This window comes from Brachycentrus maculatus, unplaced genomic scaffold, assembly GCF_059751285.1.
Source record: "Brachycentrus maculatus isolate JH-2025_06_01 unplaced genomic scaffold, ASM5975128v1 h1tg000349l, whole genome shotgun sequence".
In the NCBI taxonomy this organism is placed as follows: Eukaryota; Metazoa; Arthropoda; class Insecta; order Trichoptera; family Brachycentridae; genus Brachycentrus; species Brachycentrus maculatus.
In genome coordinates, this window is record NW_028281098.1 from 1,029,466 (window position 1) to 1,056,917 (window position 27,452).

General features: G+C 34.3%; 1 protein-coding gene across 4 annotated transcripts; it reads right to left on the reverse strand.

Annotated features, from left to right (window-relative positions):
- Window positions 1-282: 282 nt before the first annotated feature.
- LOC148303775 (membrane-associated transporter protein-like) lies at window positions 283-26,341 on the reverse strand. 4 transcript variants are annotated; one of them, XM_088269411.1, is made up of 9 exons: window positions 26,163-26,341; window positions 16,829-16,939; window positions 15,211-15,734; window positions 9,717-9,818; window positions 7,760-7,905; window positions 6,229-6,519; window positions 5,341-5,471; window positions 3,724-3,898; window positions 283-1,649 (listed from the first exon to the last, which is right to left on the reverse strand). In XM_088269411.1, exons 2-9 carry the CDS (start codon window positions 16,924-16,926, stop codon window positions 1,413-1,415), a joined length of 1,704 nt encoding a protein of 567 aa, XP_088125537.1. In that variant the 5' UTR covers window positions 16,927-16,939; window positions 26,163-26,341; the 3' UTR covers window positions 283-1,412. The 4 variants fall into 4 exon arrangements, with proteins under 4 accessions (XP_088125537.1, XP_088125535.1, XP_088125536.1 ...); XM_088269409.1 differs by lacking the exon at window positions 26,163-26,341 and adding an exon at window positions 18,231-18,323; XM_088269410.1 differs by lacking the exon at window positions 26,163-26,341 and adding an exon at window positions 18,160-18,323.
- Window positions 26,342-27,452: the final 1,111 nt, after the last annotated feature.

Here is a 27,452-nt window from a genome sequence, read left to right on the forward strand (position 1 = left end):
TTTACAAGAAAAACTAATTTTTTTTTCACTCAAACTGAGGCTAATGTTATACAGAAAATTTTTATGTAAAATATAAATTAAAAGAACCAGAGAGTCCAGAACAAATGATTTTTTTTCCGGAGCGGGGTAAAAACAGGACCGGCAGCTAGGACAGCGCCAGAGAACGTTATATTTAAGTTATAATTAAATATTTATGGTGATTTCAAAACAAAGTTACATTTTAATTGTAAAATGGAAAATCACAAAGGTAGTGCTTCAAATATAAATTATAATGAAAACATATTTATTATTTAATTACCTGTATATTTCGTTCATAACAAAGCAATGCACATATTTACATGTCGATTTTCAAAAATTTATTTTTTTAAATATAGTGATTCGTCTTCTTCTTCTTCTTCTGACCCGAATGGTGCAAAGGGCACTGCATTAGAGTGATGCGTTGTGACCTAATATTGAAGTATGGGAAAGCAGGGTGATCTGTCCCATGCTCTAGATTTTCCGATATAGGAATGTAAAGTATTTGATAGGATACAGATGACGTCCACCTCTGTAGTGTAGTGGTCAACTGTTTGGCTACCATGCTGGAAGTCCTGGGTTTGATTCCCAGAAGGGTCAAAATAATATAAGTGATTTTTCAGTCTTTTATTTGATATTAATCTCGATTAGTTCCGGAAATGCAGAACTCAACGAACAGAAGCCATCAAGATAACACTGTTTCTATATTGCGCAGTGCCCTACGCACCATCAGGTGCGGATAACGGCTAGAAAGAAACAGATGATTTTGGTGAAGCAAGTCAGAGTGAACAATATTCCTATTGTGTGGGAAATGAAATGGAGGAGGAAAAAGTGAATAACTGCAGTGGCTAGGCCACGAGGTTGCATATCTGTGCAATCTACCTTGTAGGTGCAAAGAATCCCTCATTTATGTTAGATAATGTTCATATAAATTCTTGCATTTTTTTTGCCAAATGGCATATCGCTCATTCCTTTCAAGAACGTCATAAATCAAAAATTGTCAATTTTCAGTTGTGCATGTTTTCGGAATGCCCAGAAAATGTACTATATCCCAACAAAAGCGGCATATTTTTAACTTAATATTTACCCGCTACAGGGCAGAAAGTGTTGTTTTTGCATTTGAAGAAAAGGTATTGTTTAATTATTTTTTTAAACATACTTAATATTTTTCAAATGGAGAAAAAACCTTCAGGTTTTACCTAAAAAGATCTGTTGCACAGTAAAAAGTTTAATAAGTGGCTTGATATTTATTTTTAATACATTGTATTATATTTTTAAACTTAAAAAACATTCTTCTGAAAAATCAAGATTTTTGATTCATGACGTTCTTAAAAGGAGTGAGCGATATTTCCACAGTAGGATGACAATGATAATTCTTCTTTTACATCAAATGATTTTTACAGATCTAAGTAGGTGACTTGTGTCGCCGAAATGGCGGAGAATAACGATAAGATGGACGCTGTCCAGATGACAGTGGAGGCCCCGCCCCCGACTTGGATCAACCAACCGAGGCCAAGGGATAGTGACAGCTGCGCCAGGAATATCGTGGAACCTATTATGGCCATGTCCAAACCAAGTCCACGGACAGGCACTGGCTTCAATTCTCCCGGCGCCTTTCCTCTGTCGTCTTCAAACTGGAAGGGCATAAAATCTTATTTATTGTAACTGCAGACAGTTGGTAGAATTCCATATTGAATTGTTGGGTAATATTTAAAATTGAAAGGTTAAAATTAAACACGGTTATTGGATTTAAGTACTTGGGAGTGTACGCGACTGAAAATGGCAGCCTTCAAAAGGAACTGGGAGTGCGATTAGGACTCGCAGGGTCCGCATTTAACAGTATGAAGGCTGTCTGGAGATCGGATTTATACTCGGTGAAGACCAAATGCCGCCTATACAATGCCTGCATTGCTCCTGTTCTCTTATACGGCTGTGAAACATGGCACCCTACAAGGGCCCAGAGCAGCCGTGTACTAAGCTTTGAGAATAGGTGTCTGCGGAGAATTTTAGGCGTGCGGTGGTTTGACTTTGTGAGGAATTAAGAGATAAGGCGTAGGACGCAGCAAATCTTGGTCACAACTGTCGTCAAGAAAAGGCGATTCAGTTGGCTTGGCCATGTACTCCGCATGCCTCCTGAGAGCCGCCATCAAGCTTGCCTCTTTTACAAGGCATCTTTTACGCCCATGACGACCACTGCTGACAATTCGTCGCCAGTTATCGTCAGAACTTCGGGACGCGGATCTGACTTGGGAGGATGCAAGGGAGCTGGCAGCCGACAGAAAAGCCTGGAGACAGTTTGTGGACTACATATGCTCCACCTTGGGAGCAAATATGGTTTATATATATATAATTTTGTATTAAATTCTACTTTTATTTACATATATGTATATGATAATATGTGACGCGTTTAAGACTTTATTAAACACTCGATGTATCAAACACTCGTTTGATAATGTCTTAATAAGACAAAACGTGTCACATATTATCATATACATATAAGTAAATAAAAGTAGAATTCAATCCAATAACCGTGTTTAATTTTGGATATATTACCCAACAATAAAATCTTTGGTCAATGACAGAGCTGCATGTGTTGAAATACGATATGCCGAATAATGCGGTCCATTTCAGATCTACCCACATCCACTATCCATTTTTTAATAGTGATTTATATTCTTCTTCTTCTTCTTCTTTTTAAGAGGGATTAGCCTCCTGCGATGTCAATTCCTAGCTATCGGTCTGCCCGGAGTCGTCTACCATAGGGTTGGCCGTGCAGAGCAATGTGGGGGTGTCTGGATGCCATTGCCGGTCTCAAGCCGGGATGAGAAAGGGGGAGGGTTGGTGTGCAAGGTTAGGCAGCCTACACGCCTTAAAAAAGACCCAACACTCACAGCAAACAGAACTTAGCCTCGGACAAAGGACCTCTCTTGGACATGACCAAAGCGTGTTTTATTTTAAGTTTATTTATTTATTGATTTGGAAGCAGGTTGCACAATCTGACTGCATATTAATCAAAGTTCTTTTGACCATAGAGGTAGTGTTAGCTTTTGTTTGATGTGTTTCTGTGTGAATCTTGCGATTACCATATGATGTATGTTACCATGAAGTGTGTTAACTGTGATTTGTGTGCTTTTCTGTCAGGTGCTTTCTTTTTTCATATCGCTCACTCCTTTCAAGAATGTCATATGTATATAAAAAATCATCAATTTTTAGTTGTGCATGTTTTCGAAACGCCCAGAAAATGTACTATATCTAGCAAAAGCGGCATATTTTTAACTTTATATTTACCCGCTAGAGGGAGAAAGTGTTGTTTTTGCATGTTGAAGAAAAGGTATTGTTTAATTACTTTTTTGAATGTACTAAATATTTTTCAAATGGAGAAAAAACCTTCAGGTTTCACCTAAAAAGATCTGTTTCACAGTAAAAAGTTCAATAAGTGGCTTGATATTTATTTTTTATACATTTTATTATTTTTTTAAACTTGAAAAACGATTTCCTGAAAAATCAAGTTTTTTTATTTATGATGTCGTTGAAAGGAGTGAGCGATATGTAGTAGTTTGACTGTCATGAGCTGTAATTTGTTGAATGTTTTCTCCTCTGAGAAATTCTATCTTGAAACATAAAGTATTATTTTCATTGATTTATTGATATCAGAGTTTCAAGAAGAAATGTGTTCTAGTATCACTTCAAAGGGAGGGTTATTCTCACCTTTCCTTTAGTGTGGTATTCTGCTAATATTAGGTATGGAATAGTAGAGAGGGTGCTATAAGCGACCCCCGCGGTAATACTGAGCACCAGAACGGCTGCTTTAGTCTTGGCTAGAGCCAATGTAGCCATCCCTGATGAGAAGAAGAGCAACCCTCCAATGAAAACAGCTTTTGTTCTGAAAATAAAAGCAAAACAAGCTTAACGTCTTCTTCTAACCCAAGACACAGAGACATCTCAAGATAATTTTTTTTTTTATTAAATCTCAAGTAAATTATAATAGAGGATTGACGAAGTGTGGACAGAAGGCAGATCTCCTGGCTCCGGAATATACGAGATTGGATGGGGATCAGGACCGTCGAGGTGCTGTTTACAGCTGCCCGAGACAAGGACAATTACTCTCATTTGATAGTAGACGTCAGGGTGACCTGACATGATACGCACAGAAGAATAAATCTCTTGTATGGAGCATACTGTTATGTGGAAGTAAAACGTGGACTATCAGGAAGGCAGAACAGGGTGGCTGGATGTGTTTGAGATGTGATGCTACAGGCACATGTAGGGGATTCATCGGTTGGAGCATGAAGGGAACAACGAGGTATCAAGCAGAGCTAGGGAGTCTACATAGATGCTTACTAAACAATGTAGCACTACAGCGAGCTAAATGGGTAGGCCATAATATAAAACACCAAAGCCTACTTCTTATGATTGCGGAAAGCATGTTCAAAGGCACAGAATACAGATGATGACATCGCTTAGCCTACATGGACCAAATTATCTCTGACATGCCCTGTAGCGGGTACGCCGAGTTGAAGACAAGCGAAAGATAGAGGCGGGTGGAGACTTTTAGATGGGATTTGGGTTTATTATTTACCTAGCTTATTATATTGTCCACCTCCGTAGTGTAATGGTCAGCATGCTCAACTACCGTTCTGGAGGACCCGGGTTTGATTCCCAGGGGGGGTCAAATAAATATGAGTGATTTTTTCACTCTAATATTTATTCAATATCATCCTGGACTGGTACCTGAGGTGGAGGGCTGATCACCTTCCCTTCGTGGGTCAACGATCAAGATAACACTGTGTTTATATAATGCAGTGCCCTATGCACCATTGGGGTGCGGATAAGGGTTTGAAAAATTATGTAGAAGTCTTATAGGCTAGATCAATAAGTAGATTTTTGTTTCTTCTAACCACAAAAAAAGATGTTAGATGGTAGATATATTATAGTCAGATGATTATTTTCTATTATGTTCAAGGTTTATAGATCATTGAGTTGATTTTTGTTTTTTCTAGCTAAAAACATGTTTCATTTTAATCTGTGTTGAGATCTGGAGGGATAAACTAATGTGGGCCAATCAGGAACTTGTAAGCATTTGCTCATTGCTGGGAAGAAACCACGTTGCACTCCTCAGGAAAATCCCGGACTGCTGACTGCTGTCAACAGACCTTCCGTTCCACTAGAAGAGGGTTCAGCATTTTGTATCCTAGCTTGGTTTGGCGGGTGGAGACTGACCATGAAAGATGAAACTAATAATCACAAAGATTTTAACCCACGAAGAAGAAACTCATGATGTCTTTTGCCTTTCATAGTCAGGTCCAATATGATATACAAACTAACCTGTATAATTTGATGAGCCAATCAATGATTGTAGAGTACGCGGCGCAGGCTAAGCAATACAAAGCCAAACCCCAGCAACCAAATCTGACTCCCTGGTTATAGAGATCCAATGCTGGTGTACCAGGTGCTGCCTAGAAAGTGAGACATATGATCAAGAGTTTTCTACATTTATTAAGCTTGTGAAAGATAAAAAATCAATGGCTTCGAGATGTGGTATTGGAGACATTTAGTCATAGTTATCAATCATGGATAGGATGACGAATGTTACATGTGTATGTATAAAGTGTTCACTTCAAAATTTTGTTACATGGCGAGTGCCACTTTTAATTTGTTGCGGGAAATTTGAATTTGTATACCTTTAAAAAAAATAAACAAACTATACATGTGGACGTCCTCACCAAAACGTTATGTTACCATTATAAATGATTTTAAGTAATCAAGAATTCTAGCTTATAACATTGTTACATTTTGGTTCTATTTAATGATTTTATATTGGTTTAACACAGGATTGGTCACATTTTATGGCAATATTAATTAAAATTTTGATAGAATACAGTAAACAGAACAGATTTACATATTGTAGTCATACAGGACAAAGTGACCAACTACCAAAACGTAAAATGTTTAGGAGATTGCTTGGCAAGGAAATAAACATCAATGCAGTTAGTCATTTTTAACAAGTCAATATATTAGACTTCCAAGTTTTAAATCCTTTGGGATTTTTTGAGGGCAATATTAAGCTAGTAAGATATCAAAAAGTCAATGATCACGTTTTGGTAAAACAATCAACTTGGTCACTTTCCCCTGTATGTCTACGATATAAAGGTTTTTTGTGCAATATTGGAAATGTAACTTTTTGGTGAGGACCTCCACATGTGTATATCTTACCGTTGGATCTCCTCCATAAACACATTCTCCCACGAAATCAGTGAAGTATAGCGAATAGCTGAGGTGGGACATCCAAGTCAGCAAGTTGGTAAGGAACAGGACCTTCAAGGAGCTGGGCATCGATGTCAGCGACCTGATGTATTCAGAGAATGTCAATAATCGGTCGCTCTTTTGGCCACTTTTGACTTTATCCACTTTGTTGTCCTGTACAACGACACTCTTTAAAAGCGTGTCCGAGTTCAAATCCGGGATGTGGCCATTTCCCAACGTTTTCACTTCCGGTACGGCAATCTGAAATGAAAATATGTGATACTGGTCAAATTACTTCTCTTCTTTTTCTAACCCTTATCCGCACCCAATGGAGCATAGGGCACTGCATCGTATTGACGCAGTGTTATCTTGATTGTTAACAGATGAAGGCAAGGTAATCACTCCTGCGCTTCAGTGACCAGTCCAGGGTAATATTAAATAAATATTAGTGATAAATAATTAATATTTATTTTCACCCCCCCCCTGGGAATCGAACCTGGGACCTCCAGCACGGCAGCCAAACAAGCTAACCATTTCACCACGGAGGCGGTCAAATTACAAGCGTCATAAAAAATCTCTGTATTTAAGAAAGCAATCGTCTGCGCGAGAAGCTAGACGTGTCTCCTAGAGCAATTTAAAAACATATTTACATATATTGGATTTTTTCAAAGATATAATATTATCACAAATATAATATAATTAAAATATAACTTTGTTGTAAAATTGAAAATCACAAAGTTGTTGCTTCAAATATAAATTAAATTAAAATATATTGTTAACCAATTTGTTATGAATAAATTGTAAACCAGGCAATCTCCATGGATCTTTCTCGAAAGACATCTAGAGGAAGAAAATCATGGATGCTGCAGAAAGATAACATGATTCGAAGGCATGGCCTAGGTGACGTTGTCCATGACAGAAGCACCTACAACTTGAGGACGAGGAGAGCTGACCCCGACAGTCTACAAAGTTGATAAGTTGGGATGGAGCCAGGAAAAATTTTTTTTAGAAAACATTAATATATTGAAAACATATCTTTATCTTTTTTTTTTAACTCCTTGCAATTCAATACCTCTTTTCTTTTCAAAACCATATATTTTTTTGAAATGAAACTAATTTTTTCATTACAAAAACGTTGAAAAAATATTAATAATTTCAATGAAATATTAAGTAAAAATTTAAATTGTGTTAAATGTTACCTGGGTTTAAAGAAAATTATCTTACGGGCTTCTTTCGAATATACCGCCTCAAACCCAAACTACCATAATTTTCGTCATCTGAATTGAATTTTATAAAGTCCCTAAAAATTTGGACTCTCTCGAAATATGGAAATACCAAATTTATGTAAAAATTAAAAATCTGGACTCTCTCAAAATATTGTGAAATTGATAGTCTTGTAAATTTGAACTCTCTCAAAACATTGCGAAATTCATGAAATCTCTAAAAATCTGGACTCTTTCAAAACATTGATAGTTGGTGGAGTTTTTTAAAGAGTGCTCACCAGTTTATCCTTGTCTTCCTCCTGACACTCCTGGATGTCGGACAGAGGTATCTCCCTGAAGCTGGTGAGGGTGATGAAGATGCAAATCAGGAATATGACGGTGATGATAGTGAACACGGTCTTGACGTTCCCTCCCAGCCACCTCCCTGGAATATGTCACCAGCTTACAAATGCCTACACCAATACGACAACAACTTACTTCCATATTATTTATTGATTCAGCATTAACATTGTGGAATGACATGTTGATTATTTTTTAAAAAATAATCACTTGAATATACCACTTAATGAGTTTTATTTATATATACCACTAGTTTTACTTGTTTTAATTTTTACCAGAAGATGAAAAACGAATTATAAATAACAAAAAATGTAGAATGATAAAGAGAACCATAGTGTAATTTATCTTCTTCTTCAAACCCTTATCCGCACCCCAATGGTGCATAGGGCACTGCATCATATGACGCAGTGTTAAAGCCCTCAGCTCTCCGCTTCAGGTACCAGTCCAGGGTAATATCGAACAAATATTAGAGTGAAAATATCACTTATATTTAATATTAGTGATATATCACTTGTATTTATTATAACATATAAGTGATTTTTTCACTCTAATATTTATTCTATATTACCCTGGACTGGTACCTGAAGTGGAGGGCTGATCACCTTTCCTTCATGTATTTAACAATTAGGATAACACTGCTTCTATACGATGCAGTGTCCTATGCACCACCGGGTGCGGATAAGGGCTTTAAATTGCAAAGGCACATTATTGTAGTTTTTTTTCATGCATATGATGAAAAATAAACATACTTTAGTACATTTAACCTGCCTGAGTGGCGTAGTATATGATAGAAGGACTCATAACCTGAGGATGAGGAGAGCTGACCCCAGCAGTCTACAAAGATGATAAGTTGGGATGTAGCCAGGAAGAAGAAGACTGTTACAACTAATACAACAAGACCGGTTTGACGATGTTGATTAGACACCATCAAGCTAAGTGTTGTTTTGGTAAAATGATTTTTTAATAGAATTGTCGGTGTATGTCTCAAATTATCAAAGCAATATTCTGGTTATTTTTAGATATAATAACGGCTAATGTCTTTAAAATAATACATATATACAGTATCTAATATAAAAATACACTAGTATAGAAACAAAAAGTCTTAAACATATAATAACACTGGTAAATATACGTCTTCTTCACACACTATCAGCGAGCAGCAAGAGAGAGTGAAATACTAAGTTTTAATTTATCCATTACAACATGGAGAAGAAATGCTGAGAAAGTACAGACTTCAAGGTGGATAACAATATATTAAATAAATCTATACTTTCAAAAGCATTGGCTAACATGTGAAGCCGCGGAATCGGAGAGAACATGGCATAGTTTGCATTATGTACAAATAATGCGAATATAGATTTTTGCCTAGTACCTCTTCGACGCACGCTAAGCTTTATTTGATTTAGGAGATAAGGGCTGCCCAAAAAGTTTTTTGGGCAGCCCTTATCTCTTATATCTAACTAAAATTTCTAGCAACATTTTGAGTGTGTCCAAATACTTGTTCACAAAATCTGGATTATCTCCAATTACAGAAGTTATTTCATATTATTTTTTGACATCTCATTAAAGATGAAGAAGTTTCTGCTATATAAGAGTTTCTGCTTAATAAAAAGCTTCTTTACATCTCACCAATAGATGTCTCTAGTGAAGTTCTAGTGATTCAAGAACAAGGTTTCTAAATTGGTTCATATATACAGAACTTCCAAGAATTTGAGTAGTGTGGTTTATCAATAATGGGTAGAATTGGTGAATATTTGTGTAAAGTGATCACTTAAACCAGCCTATGACGGCCGTCAGCCCCGTAAATGCCCAGACTTCCATATTCTTCTTCATCTTTGATGAGATGTCAAAAAATAATATAAAATTTCTAAGAATAGTAAGTTAAAACATACAAACCTATGATGAGAGCGTTCCAGTCCACTCCCCCTATGACATATCCCAGGAAGCCTCCAATTCCTGTCATAACTGTAAATATACTGAGTCCTTTGGCATGGTCCTCTGAAAAAATATGTTAATATGAATCGCGTTGAGCATTGAATCGCATTGAAGAGCAGATACTAGATAATACTAGAACAAAATCTCAACTTCGAACCTCGGAGATGAAGACTCTCCGATCCATAACCAGAAACACATTACGAGACCGAGTAAGAAATACCGACATCCGGAGCATGTGTAAGATGAAGGATATCGTGAGGTGGGGACAACAATGAAGGCGATACTGGAATGATCATGTAAACAGAATGTCGGATGACAGACTTCCACGTATAGCGCTTTAAGGGATCCCTGAAGGACGCAGACCCCCAGGCAGACCTCCAAAAAGATGGAAAGACAGCTGGGAGTCAACATCCCAAGAGCTACTAGCGGAAGCACAAACAGATCCTTAGGATCTAGAAAAAGAAGAAGAAGATGAAGCATTGACAGTGAAATATTATCGTCAAAATAATCCGTTTAATTATTAAATATTTTTTATGGTATATTGCAGATTTTGTCTTAAAATGTATAATAATTACAAATAACTTTTTTTTTTGATTTTTAATATTTTATTTAAATTCTTCTTAAACTACCCTTTTATTATTAATTTAATACATTCTCCTAACCCTTATCCGCACCCAATGGTGCATAGGGCACTGCATCATATTGAAGCAGTGTTATCTTGATCATTACTTACGTGAAGGCAAGGTGATCACTCCTGCGATTCAGGGACCAGTCCAGGGTAATATTAAATAAATATTACAGCGTAAAATCACTAATAATTTATTTTCAACCCCCCTGGGAATCAAACCTGGGACCTCCAGCACGGTAGCTAAACACGCTAACCATTAGACCACTGAGGCAGACTTTAATACATAGCATTGGATTAATTTTATATCTTAAAATTACTCTAGCTAAAAAGTTATATTTACAATTAACTAACTAACTAACTAACCATCACGCCGCTTCTCCGCAGGGGTAGGCAGAGAAAATAGAACGCCACACCACTCTGTCTTTGCAAACATTCTTCGCCTCTCCTACATTCATGCATCTCCTCATACATACCCGCCGATTGTTTCGACTCCTAACCTGACCACTTTCAAGTATTTGGCATACTTGATCGTTCCAAGTTTTTCTCGGTATTCCTCTGCTCCTTTTTCCAATTACATTCGCCTCATAAATTTGTTTTACCGTTCTTTCCTCACTCATTCGTTCTACCTTTCTTAATTTTATCGATAATGCTTGTCTCAGCTTTGCAATCCTTATATTTACAATTCAGTTAATAATAATATGTACACATATGTATATTGTGTGCAGATGGTCAGCTGGAGTGTCCCTTAGAGACAAAATAAAGAGTTCAGGCATTCGTGGAAGCCTGGCTGTAACAGGTATAAACAGTAAGGTATAGGAAAGGCTATTGAGATGGTATGGGCACATAGGGCGCACAGAACCCAAACATGTAGCTAACCAAGCAATAGAAATGGATCTTCCTCGAAAGTTATCTAGAGGAAGACCAAGGAATTCATGGGTGAAGCAGAAAGATAACATGATTCGAAGGCATGGCCTAGGTGACGTTATCCAGGACAGAAGGACATATAACCAGAGGATGAGGAGAGCTGACCCCAGCAGTCTACAAGGACAATTAGCTGGGATGTAGCCAGGAAGAAGAAGATGTATATTGTGTGCAGAGTTGCCAGTTTAAACTAAAATTTACCCAACTTGACAACACTCTTTGAAATGTACTCTCTTTGTAAAAATAATTAAGGAACCTTAATTAATTTATATTTTTATTTGTTAGGGAATTGTACAGCTTTACATATAAAAATACATTACAGTATGGAGGCGGACAGCCTCTGTACTGTAATGTATGGTCAGCACGCTCGCCTACCGTTCTGGAGGTCCCGGGTTCGATTCCCAAGGGGGGTAAAATAAAATATAAGTGATTTTTTCACTATAATATTTTTCAATATTACCATGGACTGGTACCTGAAGCGGAGGGCTGATCATCTTTCCTTCATGTGTAAACGATCAAGATAACACTGCGTTTATATGACACAGTGCCCTATGCACCATTGGAGTGCGGATAAGGGTTTTATTATTTATTATTACATATAAAAAAAGTTTTTTTTAACAATAGTTACATTATCAATAATAAACATTACATTACATTAACAAAAATAGTTCCACATTTATGTTATAATAACTGTTTTTAAAAAAATTATAAAAATAATAATTAAGGAAAAGGGTTGTATCTGATCAGAAGTCCTTGTGAACTTACTTCATACAGTAAGATATATTTCTAAATTTCGTTTTTCTTTTAAAATTTTGTATGTTCAAAAGGACAAAGAATTTCAAAGAGAAATGTGACGCAGCCCCTAGAATTTACTGCATAGCTCCCACGATACGCGTACCCCACATTGGTGACCACTGCTTCACAATACTGATCGGTAACTGGTTTCAAAGTCCCGTGGTCTTAAGGAAAAAAGCCAAGCCAGCAAAAATTATCTATACAACGTAGTAATTCCAGGCCCGGTGATTATCAACGGTAGTTAGTTCATCTTTGGCAAATTTTAGGCACTTATCATTTAAATAAATAGGTCATAAGTCGATAAGAACACGTAGACTCCACACTTTCAGTAATTACATATTGTGAATATGTAATAAGTCTCAGCAATGATAAGAAATTTTGTTGATAAGGAGCCGACCTTGTCTATTCTAAATTTTATTAGCAAATATTTAGTACAATATTATATATATATATATATATATATATATATATATATATATATATATATATATATATATATATATATATATATATATATATATATATATATATATATATATATATATATATATATATATATATATATATATATATATATATATATATATATATATATATATATATATATATACATATATATATATAAAATAAAATAAAACCCTTACCGCACCTTTATTAGCAAATATTTAGTACAATATTATATATATATATATATATATATATATATATATATATATATATATATATATATATATATATATATATATATATATATATATATATATATATATATATATATATATATATATATATATATATATACATATATATATATATAAAATAAAATAAAACCCTTACCGCACCCCAATGGTGCATAGGGCACTGCTTCATGTAAACGCAGTGTTATCTCGATCGATTGCACATGAAGGAAAGGTGATCAGTCCTCCACTTCAGGTACCAGTCCAGTGTAATATTGAATAAATGAGTGAAAAAATCACTTATATTTATTAAACCCCACTGGGAATCGAACCCGGGACCTCCAGAACGGTAGGCGAGCATGCTGACCATTACACTATGGAGGCGGACACATATATATATATATATATATATATATATATATATATATATATATATATATATATATATATATATATATATATATATATATATATATATTTATATATATATATATATATTTATATATATATATATATATATATATATATATATATATAAAAATATATATTCACATCACAGATAGATTAAGAAGAATATGGGTAAGAATTCCATGTATTTGCAGGCTTGTCATAAGCTTGGTTTAGTGATCACTTTACACACATGTAACATATACCATTCTACCCATGATTGACAACCACACTACTCAAATTTTTGGAACTCCTTAATATATTGATCAATCTCGTTACACAGTACGTGTGGGTTCACAACCGCCTTCTATGTTGGAATGATCAAAGCTTGTATAAGGAAGAGACTATTTTTATTTGTACGCGAGGGTCAAATCCTGGATTATATTCACATACTTGAGACCCAATTATAAATTATATAAAGAAAATGAAAATATGGTTTTCAATTTTTTTATATACCTAATTTATAATCGGTCAGAACGCTCGGTACCATTCTCGAGGTCTTGGGTTCGATTCCCAGGGGGGGTCAATTAAATTAAACTGATTTTGTTCACCCTAATATTAATTCAATATTACCCTGGTTTGCTACCCGAAGCGGAGGGTTGATCACCTTTCCTTCGCGTCTTAACGCTCAAGATAACACTGCGTTTATATGATGCAGTACCTTATGCACCATCGGATAAGGGTTTTAAGAAGAAGAAAATATTAAGTATTTATAGGTTCTATCCTCATAAAAGTTTGAATACCGCTGGTATAGATAAACGTCATTGTGTTGACTGGGAAAAATAAATGTTTTTAACAGCAAAGGATAACCAAATCGGTCAATGGGTTTGGGGTCAATTGGCGAACATTTATTGTTTACTAATTACACAAGATAGCAATGTTTGATGTTTACAGAGAAAGTCGTTAACAGTCACCTTTGCCAAAAGATACTCTTAATAACAAATGTTATCAAGCATTTGTGCGTGTGTTTTTTTGTTATTGTTTTATTTCATTACACTTGTGTGTGTGTGTGTTTTTTTTATTACTGTCTGGGATATTTTAAAAACAAATCAACCATTGTTTGCAAAGGGTAAACAATTTATTCCTTTTGATAACACTGTATCAATCCTATGATGTGCCCTTCCAACGAGTGCCTGATGATATGTATGTCAGGGGATAAAGTCAATCTACTACAATGTGGTATCAAACCCGCTCTATCGCAATTTGGTGTCAAACCTACTCTATCAAAATTCAGTCTCAAACCCACTCTATCACAATTTAGTACTAAACTCCCTCAACAATAATTGTGTTTCAGACCTACTGTATCAAAAATCGGTATCACAAACTCACTCTAACAAAATTCTGTATCAAAACTGGTCAGCTATTGGTCTGGTAATGTATACAATATTGGTACAAAGCCACTGTACCAATATTCAGTTTTAAACCCATTCTACCCAAATTCAGAATCAAACAAAATTTAGATTTAAACACACTCTACCAAAATTCAGTATCAAAAACTCTATCACAATTCTGAATCAAACCCAATATACCACAATTCGGTATCAACCCTATTCTATGTGGTATCAAACTCTAGTTTTAGAATCAAACCCACTCTACAGTAATTTAGTGTTAAATCCACTGTACCATAATTTAGTGTTAAACCCACTCTACCATAATTTAGTGTTAAACCTACTCTACCATAATTGAATGTTAAACCCACTCCACCATAATTTAGTGTTAAACCCGCTCTACCATAATTAAGTGTTAAATCCACTCTACCATAATTTTGTGTTGAACCCACTCTACCGTAATTCAGTGTTAAACCCACTTTATCAAAATTCAGTAACAAATCCATTAAACTTGATACCTTTTTTTATAATATTGAGCTGCTTAGGCTTACAAAAATAGTATGACATACGAAATATTTATTTATACTTGTACAATATGGTAAACCAAATGTCTCTAATTTTGTAAAATTAAAGTGTGTACTCTAAGGCAAGGTACTCACCAGGTATGCACACTTCAAGTAAGTACGTCCGAACGGGACTCTGGCATACGTCCGCATCGAAATCCATCAGAACCGTACCGAAAATAGTCAAAATCACAGCAATAATTGGCAGTTTTCTAACATCACTCGAACTCGCGTCACCGTCACTTAAAGTCACTGTCACATTCCTGGTCACATTAGGACTTGGAACCAGATGATCACTTGCCGGAGCATCGCCTAGCAACAGCCCGATATCCTTGCCAAACGGAACCAGGACCAGACCGACCAGTATGCCCAGGCAGAGGAAGAAGATGAGCGGCCTTCGTCTTCCTAGTTTGGATCTGCACCGGTCGCTGACGGAGCCCAAGAATGGGGCTAGCACTAATCCCAGTAGAGGGGAAAGGGCCCATACTAGAGTCATTCTGTCATGCTCTATACCCAACTCCAGCAGTATTGGTGATACGAAGGCAGTCTCTACTGCGTAAGCGAACTCGATCCCCATCACTCCGGCTGATAGCTTGAGGAAGTCGATCGAAGTCTTTTTTCTGGAAGACAAAAATTATATCCTTATAACTATCTTTCCTTCCTTTTTTCTAAGGTATAACCCGCAAAGCCCCTACTTTTAAGAGGCTTGTTTGCAGGTAGTACTTGTATAGTAAGGATAGGGAAGGTAAATATGAAAAATACATCACAAAGAAATTGTATTCATCTATACACTCGGCGCTTACGCCAATTACTTCATTGTCATTACCATCTTGTTGGCAATTCCAATTTTGTTCTTTGATTTGATGACTCGCATGCCATGAACACCGTCATATCTGGTTAAAACATACAAAATTCAGGTATTTGTTGATTTCATTTTTTTAAGTATAACCCGCAAAGCCCCTACTTGCTTGTTTGCAGGTAGTATAGTAAGGATAGGGAAAGTTAATGTGAAAAATACATCACAAACACCCAGACCAATTGAATAGAAATCTTTCTTGAATTCATTTTGTAATTGGCGGGAATCGAACGCACGACGCCAGTTTCGAGCGTCTAACTAACTATGCCACGGCGCATATCCAAAACTAATTAACTAAATTAACTTAAGCTAGTTAGCCATTACGCTGCTTTCTGGCAGGGGTAGTCAGAGAGAAGAGAACGCCACACCACTCTGTCCTTGCAAACATACCTCGATCTTCCATATTCATGCATCTTCTCATACGTACCCTCCGATTATTCCGATAGCGTCAAGTTTTTTCGATCTTCCTCATATATGTATTTGTTTTACCGTTCTTTCCTCACTCATTTGATTTACATCCCCAAAGCACCAATCTCCATACACATTTCTTTATTTTATCTATAATGCTTATATCAGCCTTGCATTCGTTCCTTATATCACCATTCGAATATCTATCATACATCTTTTTGCCGCACTGGGCGATTGTATTCCGGCTTCATTCGTTTACTTTTCATTCTTCTTTTGCAAACTCCATGATTTACTATCATACATAAGGGTTGGAACCAGGGCTCCATTATCCACCGCCAGTTTTGCTTTCGCTTTCTCGGCATATTATAGTTTTTCAGCTAAATATTTTAATATATTTCATATGTTTAATATAATATAATTACTCACATTACTAATATTAAAGTTACTTACCTAAATATATGAGAGTAGTCATTTTTCTTTGATTTACTAATTTTTGGACTTAAATTTTCTGAATTGACCCTCCTCAGGTCAAAGTCTCGTCCGACCATCTTGTTGATTTGTCTGAAAATATGAAATTTAACACAAAAAATTTTATTAAAATTATATTTTCGAATAGTAGTGAACTCATGAGTAAAGTGTATTTGGTATTGCATCAGATAATGCATACTTACATTAACAATCTCCTTGTCATTCATCGTTCACTCTGTGTAATGCCAATTTTAAGTGGTATTACACAAAGTGAATGATGAATGATAAGGAGAGTGTTATATTACCATACTACAAAGTGAACAATGCTTTTTAAATACAAAATATATAGTTATATTGATCACTAGATAAAAATAATGTTAAAATATACATACATATCGCTTACTCCTTTCAAGAACTTCATAAAACAAAAAACTTGATTTTTCAGGAGAACGTTTTTAAAGTTTTAAAATATAATACAATGTATTATATTTAAATAATGTAAAAATAAATATCAAGCCACTTACAGAACTTTTCACTGTGCATCAAATCTTTTTAGGTAAAACCTGAAGGTTTTTTCTCCATTTGAAAAATATTTACTTTATTAAAAAATATAATTAAACAATACCTTTTCTTCAAAATGCAAAAAAACATTTTCTGCCCTGTAGCGGGTAAATATTAAGTTAAAAATATGCCTCTTTTGCTGGGTTATAGTACATTTTCTGGGCATTCCGAAAACATGCACAACTGAAAATTGACGAGTTTTGATTAATGACGTTCTTGAAAGGAGTGAGCGATATATGATATATTTAAATACAAGACATGTGTAAGGCCTGTTGCCACATATGGGATAGAGATCAGAGCAGACAACCAAATCTCTTCTAAGAGCTTTAGAAATAAGGACATTGATGCATTGGATGCCGGAAACACGTTGAGAGGAATACAGAGATTCGGAGAATGTATAGTACAGAGGATATAGTCAGATGGGGAAGACAGCGAAGACGATTCTGGAATGCTCATGTCAATAGAATGCAAGAAAATAAACTGGCCCGAATTGCTCTTCAAGATAACCCAGACGGAAGAAGATCACCTAGAAGACATCCAAAGCGATGTTGTGTCATCTGATAGTCGACATCACAAGAAACGGATAATGGGACAGACAGATCCGAGGACAGACAGAAGGAGGAAGATGAAGAAGGCTATATATATATATATATATATATATGTATATATATTCAAAATTACCGTCCATATTCTTTTGAAGCAAATTTAGTTGGGACGACACGGCTCGCCTGTGTAACGAACGGGAAACGAACCTTGGACCTCATGTTTGCTATCCAAGCGTGATAACAACTACACTACTGAGCCAGATAGGATGTAAGTATACCGTAAGACGATCCGTTGGTTGTTCGATTGACAATATCCGACTTCCGACATTGTACCACGTACGTCACATTATCCAAAATAAAAAATATACACTAACTATTGATAGTGTTTTTATTTATTTCAAGAGTGGAGTCGAATCATACACTGTTTTATTGCGAACACATTTTGGGATCTATTCAAAAGAAAGGTAACCATTTAAAAAATATTACTTTATGGTAATATCCATTTATTTTAAATTTAAGTTTTACTTGGTAAATACCACTATGAAATGGTAATAAATACTAAATTTTAGAGCTTTGTCCTTGGGAGAGTAGAAGCTGTTTCTTATTTTGTTTTTTTTTTTATCAGTGAAAACATAGACAAAAGAGGGGAGGCTTTAGTCATTGTCACATTGTTAATTATGGGTTTCTTATTATTTACATTTTTATGAATTTCTATTATTTCAAAGTGTTGCAGTTTATGACTTTTCGTATTAATTTTAAGGATTTCCACGTTTTGTTATCATATCTCTCACACCTTTCAACAACGTCAAATATCAAAAAACTTATAAAAAAAATATCAAGTAACTTATTGAACTTTATACTGTGCAACAGATCTTTTTAAGTAAAACCAGAATGTTTTTTCTCCATTTGAAATATTAAAAAAAAAAAATTAACAATACTTTTTCTTTAAAATGCAAAAACAACACTTTGTGGCCTGTAGCGGGTAAATATTAAGTTAAAAATGTGTCACTTTTGCTGGGATATAGTACATTTTCTGGGCATTCCAAAAACATGCACAACTGAAAATTAACGATTTTTTATATATGATGTTGAAAGGAGTGAGCGATATGTATGATCATTATCAATTGAATGTTTAACGAATGCTTAAAATGATTATTTCTTTAACATAATTCACGTTCCCTGATTTTTGTTTTCAATTTTATGGAAGTCATACCTCCTCATCCTTCAACGTCCCAAGGACACAACTCTTAAAATTAGACTTATCTTCACATACGGTGTTGAATACTAAGATTTCTTGAATGTTTTTCGCAGATACTTTGTGGCTAACTAACTAACCATCACGCCGCTTCGCCCGCAGGGGTGGGCAGAGAGAATAGAGCGCCACACCACTCTGTCCTTGCAAACATTCTTCATTTCCTCATACATACCCGCCGATTGTTACGACTCCTAACCTGACCACTTTCAAGTATTTGGCATGCCTGATCGTGTTTTTGATGCATGTTTTTCTTGGTCTTCCTCTGCTTCTTTTCCCAATAACATTCTCCTTATAAATTTGTTTTACCGTTCCTTCCTCACTCATTCGTTCCACTATTTCACTATTCGCACATCTATCATACATCGTTTTGTCCCACATTCTTCTGAGAGATCGCATTTCGACTGCATTCAGTCTACTTTCATCCTTCTTTTGCCAACTCCATGTTTCACTTCCATACATTAGAGTTGGACCCAGGTCTCCGTTGTGCACTGCCAGTTTAGCTTCCGCTGATAGGTTTTTATTTGCTATAACTGATTTCAGTGCACCATTCACTTTGTTCCCAGCATTCACTCCCTTTCTATGTCTTTATCAATCTTTCCATCCCTAGAAAACATACTACCCAAATACACAAAATCATCTACCTGTTCCAAAATCTCTCCGTTTACCAATATTTCACATTCAGATCTGCATTCTTCTCTTTCAAAAACCATAATTTTGGATTTGCTAACATTCATCAATAGATCACTTTCCTTGCACACATTATATACTTTGTGGCACATTTTATAAACTTTATAAAATCAAACAACTTTGTTTTAACCACTTTTTTATTATTAGTACACTTTAACCTACCGGTTTCGACAAGAACCTTGACATCATCAGTGTTTATTAAATTCTAAAACATTAAAATACTCATAGTTAATTACATTCCCTTACCAAAAAACTTCCACACACTCCGTACACCATATGAAAATAGGATTTAAAAAATATTATTTATAAATATGATTTAAAAACTTCTAAATGGTATTTTTATTGTGCATTGCGTAGCAACTCCAAAAACAAATAAATATTAAATACTATAATAATTAAATTTTGTCCGCCTGCGTAGTGTAATGGTCAGCATGCTCGCCTACCGATCTGGAGGTCCCGGGTTCGATTCCCAGGGGGGTTTTATAAATATAAGTGATTTTTTCACTCTAATATTTATTCAATGTTACACTGGACTGGTACCTGAAGTGGAGGGCTGATCACCTTTCCTTCATGTGTAATCGATCGAGATAACACTGCGTTTATATGAAGCAGTGCCCTATGCACCATTGGGGTGCGGTAAGGGATATTATTATTATTATTATTATAATAATTAAAGGATAATAGTTTCAATAAGGTAAGGTTTCAAGAATTGGACCATTCTTGAATTTTCTGCTGCCTCGCTTCATTGGATAGGTCTGTACAAATATTGACAAGCATGATTTATATTTCAGTAGTATTGCTCCATTGCTTTTGAATGAGTTCATCGTGTTGACAGATGGACATTCTTTTTTCATGATATATTTGAAACCATTTGCATATTTGTTCTAATCATATGTTTTAAACTTGGATCCACTTTTAGTTTCAAGGCTTTAAGGTCATCTTTTAGATCAATCCTTAGTTTCAAGGCTAATAGGTCATCTTTTAGATCAATCCTTAGTTTCAAGGCTAATAGGTCATCTTTTAGATCCATTCTTAGTTTCAAGGCTAATGGGTAATCTTTTAAAGCAATTCTTAGTTTCAAGGCTTTAAAATCATATTTTAGATCAATTCCTAGTTTCAAGGCTAATAGGTCATCTTTTAGATGAATTCATAGTTTCAAGGCTATAAGCTTTTTTTGAGATCTATTCATAGTTTCAAGGCTAATATGATATCTATTAGATCAATTTTCAGTTTCAAGGCTTAAAGGTCATCTTTTTTATGTATTATCAGTTTCAAAGCTAATACAAAGTCATCTTACAGTTTAGTTCTTAATTTCAATGCTAATAGGTCATCTTTTAGATCAATCCTTAGTTCCGAGGCTAATAGGTCATATTTTAGATCCATTCTTAGTTTCAAGGCTAATGGGTAATCTTTTAAAGCAATTCTTAGTTTCAAGGCTTTAAAATCATATTTTAGATCAATTCCTAGTTTCAAGGCTAATAGGTCATCTTTTAGATCAATTCATAGTTTCAAGGCTATACGCTTTTTTGAGATCTATTCATAGTTTCAAGGCTAATATGATATCTATTAGATCAATTTTTAGTTTCAAGGCTTATAGATCATCTTTTTATGTATTATCAGTTTCAAAGCTAATACAAAGTCATCTTACAGTTTAGTTCTTAGTTTCAAGGCTAATAGGTCATCTTCTAGATCATTCCTTAGTTTCAAGGCTATTAGGTCATCTTTTAGATCAATTTTTAGTTTCAATGATAATAGGTCATATTTTAGATCCATTCTTAGTTTCAAGGCTAATAATAGCTCATCTTTTAGATCAATCCTTAGTTTCAAGGCTAATAGGTCATCTTTTAGATTAATTCTTAGTTTCAAGGCTAATAATAGGTCATCTTTTAGATAAATCCTTAGTTTCAGGGCTTTAAGGTCATCTCTTTTAGACCAATCCTTAGTTTCAAGGCTATTAGGTCATCTGTTAGATCCATTCTTAGTTTCAATGCTATTAGGTCATCTTTTAAATCAATTCTTAGTTTCATGGCTAGTAATAGGTCATCTTTTAGATCCATTCTAAGTTTTAAGGCTAACAAGTTATATTTTAGATCAATCCTTAGGTTCAAAGCTAATAAAAGGTCATCTTTTTAATGTGCCACTTTAAGCTGAAGGTTGGCAATTAACGTGGCACTTTTTACTTTGTCTGAAACCGCTCTAAACAAGAACACAGTGCTATAGTGGAGCCACTCTCTCAAGTTGTTAAGCCTTATTCCTATGCTGTATTTACCTTCCACTTTGCATTGTGATAAGGGTGTTTTTTTGGAGGCATAAAAATTCAAAAAAAAATTCAATTAATTGATGGTGGTACCCACCGTGTGGCATGTTGCGCCATCTTGTTGAAACTACAGCTTTGTCACATCAATGCCATTCAACTGAGGTACGGAAAAGTCAGTAATCTTGGTTCTGTGGCGCTCTCCATTGACCGTAACATTATGGACGGCATCGTCTTTAAAAAAATATTTGCCAATTATTCCACCAACCCATAAAACGCACCAAGTAGTAACTTGTATGATACATATTATTGTGTATTTCTCTCCCTTTATATTGGCCAATACAAAGTCTTAATACTCTAGCTTTCACTTCGTTATACATAGTGTCTGTAACTTATCTCCAATTTACTTCATATTTAATTAATTTTTCCATATAACGAAAAACACAAATCGCTCACTCTTTTTAACAACGTCATAAATCAAAATACTTGATTTTTCAGGAGATCGTTTTTAAAGTTTAAAAATATAATGAAATGTATCAAAAATAAATATCAAGCCACTTACTGAACTTCTTACTGTGCAACGGATCTTTCTAGGTAAAACCTGAATGTTTTTTCTCCGTATGAAAAATATTTAGTTTATTTAAAAAAATAATTAAACAATACATTTTCTTCAAAATGCAAAAACAACATTTTCTGCCCTGTAGCGGGTAAATATTAAGTTAAAAATATGCCGCTTTTGCTGGAATAAAGTCCATTTTCTGGGCATTCCGAAAACATGCACAACTGAATATTGGCGATTTTTGATATATGACGTTCTTGAAAGGAGTGGGCGAAATAAACACAACATTGTTATGGTTTATCGCCAGTTGAATTATTAAGATATTCGGATATTCGAGTAGTTTATGATTGATTACATTATTGAGAGATATTGAAGATATACATTCACATGTATAATAATGATAATATGATATTGAGTTCATTGTAGCAACATCTCATTTTCTCTAACACTGTAAATTTTACATAATTGCGTTTTAATGGTATATTTTGTAAACATTGTTTACAAACCAGTTCATCAATTGAATTTCATATTGACATGGTTAATACCAAGGTTACTGATCAAATACACAAAATTAACTAACGTGACAAGATTTATAAAATTTATCGTAATGACAATATTAATAATATTGAAAAAATTTATCAAAATGTAAAAAAAACATTCACCTCTTTTGATATCAATATAGATGAAGAAGAACAAGTCTGTCTATTTACAGGGATTATGACCTGTCATAGACTCGTTATGTTATCACTTTACATATATCTTAAGATACCAAAAAATATATTTCCTTATTATTTTTTGACATCTCATCAAAGATGAAGAAGAATATGGAAGTCTGAGCATTTACGGGGCTGACGACCGTCACAGACCGCCATTATTGGCAAACGCACTACTCAAAATATTGGAAGTTATATTTGAATGGAAGTTATATATATGAACCAATTTCGAAACGTTGTTCTTGAATCATTAGAACTTCACTAGAGACATCTATTGGTGAGAAGAAAAGAAGCTTTTTAGAGCTCAATAGAGCAGACACTCTTTTATCAGTACGTGAGACCTGATTCCTGGATTATAATCACATACGTGAGAAACGCCAGAAAATATCATTTTCATTTTTATTATTTTAGCTTTTGATTTGACCAGTTAATTTATTTACAACATTTTGAGTGTGTCCAAATACTTGCTGACAAAATCTATATCACCTCCAATTATAGGAGTTAACTCCTATAATTTGAGATAATCCAGATTTTGTGAACAAGTATTTGGACACACTCAAAATGTTGTAAATCTATTTTCTATTCATATGTTGGGATGTCAAAAAAAATGTAAAAAAATAATCCTAAGTAGAGAAAACCCAGACAAGTATTTGGACAGATTGAAAATGTTGAAAAATATCTAAATTACCAAATTCATAAAAAATGATTTAGTTGACGGAATGTATCAACTTAACGAAATTCACAAATCTGAATCAATTTAGACAATTAATTATTTTGACAAAACGAATCAAAACGACAAGATTGATAAAACTACTATTACTAAGTAAATAAAATTGAAGAAAGTAAAATTCCTGACATTTCTTAGTGGAACTGCTTCGAAATAATAATAAAACAGTAACGAAATAGCTGTTTCCATTTTTATTTAATTTGGCCTGTGACCGGGTTTCATCGTTACCGACACTATCAGACGAAACCCGGTCGTTTTATTTTCAAATATATCAACCAATATAAAAATAATGCTACTTTGTAAGGTATATTAATATATCTTCCTAAATACAGTCGAACCAAGATATAAGAGACCTGGACTTGAATGAAAAGAAAGCTGGCTTCAGGGTCTTCATTTTACCACTCTGTAAGCATGGATACATCGCTCACTCTTTTAACAACGCCATATATCAAAAAACTTGATTTTTCAGGAGATCGTTTTTAAAATTTAAAAATATAATAAAATGTTTTAAAAATAAATATCAATCCACTCATTGCACTTTTTACTGTGCAACAGATCTTTTTAGGTAAAACCTGAATGTTTTTTCTCCATTTGAAAACTATTTATTATCATTCAAAAAATAACTAAACAATACCTTTTCTTCGGGCATATCGCCAGAAAGAACGAGAAGAGTCTTGAAAAACTGGTAGTAACAGGTACAGTTGAAGGCAAGCGGGCAAGAGGACGGTCTCCAACAAGATGGACAGACCAAATAAAGGAATTAACCGGATCCTCGCTAAACGCTGCCATCAAGTTGGCCCAGGACCGGGAAGAATGGAGAGGACTTGTGCACCAAGTGCCTGACATTCCAGAAGACCACGACGCTCAGCATTGAGCAAGAAGATGAAGAAGAAGAAACCTTTTCTTCAAATGTAAAAACAACACTTTCTGCCCTGTAGCGGGTAAACATTAAGTTTAAAATATGGCGCTTTTGCTGGGATATAGTACATTTATGAGCATTTCGAAAACATGTATAACTGAAAATTGACGATTTTTGATATATTATATGACGTTGTTGAAAGGAGTGAGCGACATGACACTTTATCACAGGATGTTCCTGGTGTGGGTATGTCCAATTTTAAAAGTGAGAGATTTAAATTGGAAACAGAATGTGCAAAAGAGGGTATTCAGTTGACAAAAATTGATGAAGCAATGTGACATAAGGATCTATCGGATTTGGTGGTGTCTTATTTAGAAAAATGTGAGAAGACGAATAAGATACATCAAATAACTATGTGACAGGTCTTGATTGATAGATATACGGCTGTCCAAATTCAAAACACAGTAAAGGACATTTTATTGTAGTACGTTTTTTTATGCATTTTTGGACTAAGTAGAATCTACTTAGTCCAAAAATACAAAAAAAACTTACTACTAAAAAAATGTCCCTTACTGTGTTTTGAGTTTGGACTGCCGTATAAACTAAATATTATTTTTTGACACACAACGTTTTTCTTTTTCTCATTTCTAATAAAAGAGTTTCTGCTCAATAAAAAGCTTCTTTTCATCTCACCAATAGATGTCTCTAGTGAAGTTCTTATGATTCAAGAATAATGTTTCAAAATTGGTTCATATATATATAGAACTTCCAAGATTTTGAGTAGTGTGGTTGTCAATTATGGGTAGAATTGGTGAATATTACACGTGTGTAAATTGATCACTTAAACCAGCCCATGACGGAGGTCAGCCCCGTAAATGCCCAGACTTCCATATTCTTCTTCATCTTTGATGAGATGTCAAAAAATAATATGAAAAATAACTCCAGAGATAATCCAGATTTTGTGAACAAGTATTTGGACACACTCAAAATGTTGTAAATAAACTAAATATGCTTTTAATCCTTGTACATAATAAGCAAGGGAAAATTTGCAAGGCAATTAAGAAAAAAAAAATTTAAGCATTTTATACGAGGGAAATTTCTCAGTCCCCTTGGCTCGTTTATATCCAAATTCGACCGTACCCATTTATAATCTTACCTTTTTTTAAATTAAATTAAATATATCCCCTTATTTTGCAGCACTGAACTCTCCAATTTATGAGATCATAACATTTCACTTAATTTAATGTCAATCGTGATTATTTTATTCGAAACTGTATCCATTTTTGTAGTATTTTCGCCGTGACAGCCACTCTCCACACTAGAAAAATTGTCACTAATCGAAAGAGACATTCAAATTATTACAATAATAATTATGCCTTATCAATTTAGGATATGTACTTCTGAGTGTCATCAATATCACAGTGTATACAAGTATATGTATGTAAACTTCAATAACATTGATAATTTTTTCTTACTACAAGGTCCTAACAGGGTTGCCAAAACATAACTTAAATAAAACCATTTTTAATTAATGTTTTACTTACAAAATTTTGAGTGTGTCCAAACACTTGTTCACAAAATCTGGATTATCTCCAATTACAGGAGTTATTTTCATATTATTTTTTGACATCTCATCAAAGATGAAGAAGAATATGGAAGTCTGGGCATTTACGGGGCTGACGACCCCGATTATTAATAATTAATTTAATATGGAATGGCGTTGCATATGTAATACAATGCATTTGCCAATGTCAAGTTAATTGAATTCTTAATTATAAAATATGATAGACTATAAATTATAAATAAAAATGAAAATGGTATTTTCTGGCGTTTCTCATGTGTGTGATTATAATCCAGGATTTAGACCTCACATACTAATATAAGAGTTTCTGATTAATAAAAAAGCTTCTATACATCTCACCAATAGATGTCTCTAGTGAAGTTCTAGTAATTCAAGAACAATGTTTCTAAATTGGTTCATATATATATATATAGAACTTCCAAGAATTTGAGTAGTGTGGTTGTCAATAATGAGTAGAATTGGTGAATGTTACACGTGTGTAAAGTGATCACTTAAACCAGCCTATGACGGTCGTCAGCCCCGTAAATGCCCAGACTTCCATATTCTTCTCAATAATGTTTTACTTAGTAAATACCACTATTGCTTCAAATCTACTGTGACACGTGTTTCTATGCACTCCGCATCATTTTCAAACACCGTATTTACTAAGTAAAACATTTATTTGAAATTGATAGATTTTACCACAAAGTGACTGCCGAATCAATTAATGTAATGAAATTAAACAAAACCAATTAAGATTTCATTTTATTTATTTATTTCGTAAATATATCATTACAAATTACTATTATTATTATTATTATATATGAAGTATCTATCGTTTATATACGAAGTACCTTTGGTTTATAAACGAAGTATCAATCGTTT

Coding starts and splice junctions, on each gene's coding strand:
- LOC148303775 (XM_088269408.1), bottom strand. CDS start 18,171: ATGAGGTCCAAGGTTCGTTTCCCGTTCGTTACACAGGCGAGCCGTGTC. Junction 15,735..16,828: donor GACTACTCTCATATATTTAG/GTAAGTAACTTT, acceptor TTTGTCTTCCAG/AAAAAAGACTTCGATCGACT. Junction 7,906..9,716: donor CTGGAACGCTCTCATCATAG/GTTTGTATGTTT, acceptor GACATATTCCAG/GGAGGTGGCTGGGAGGGAAC.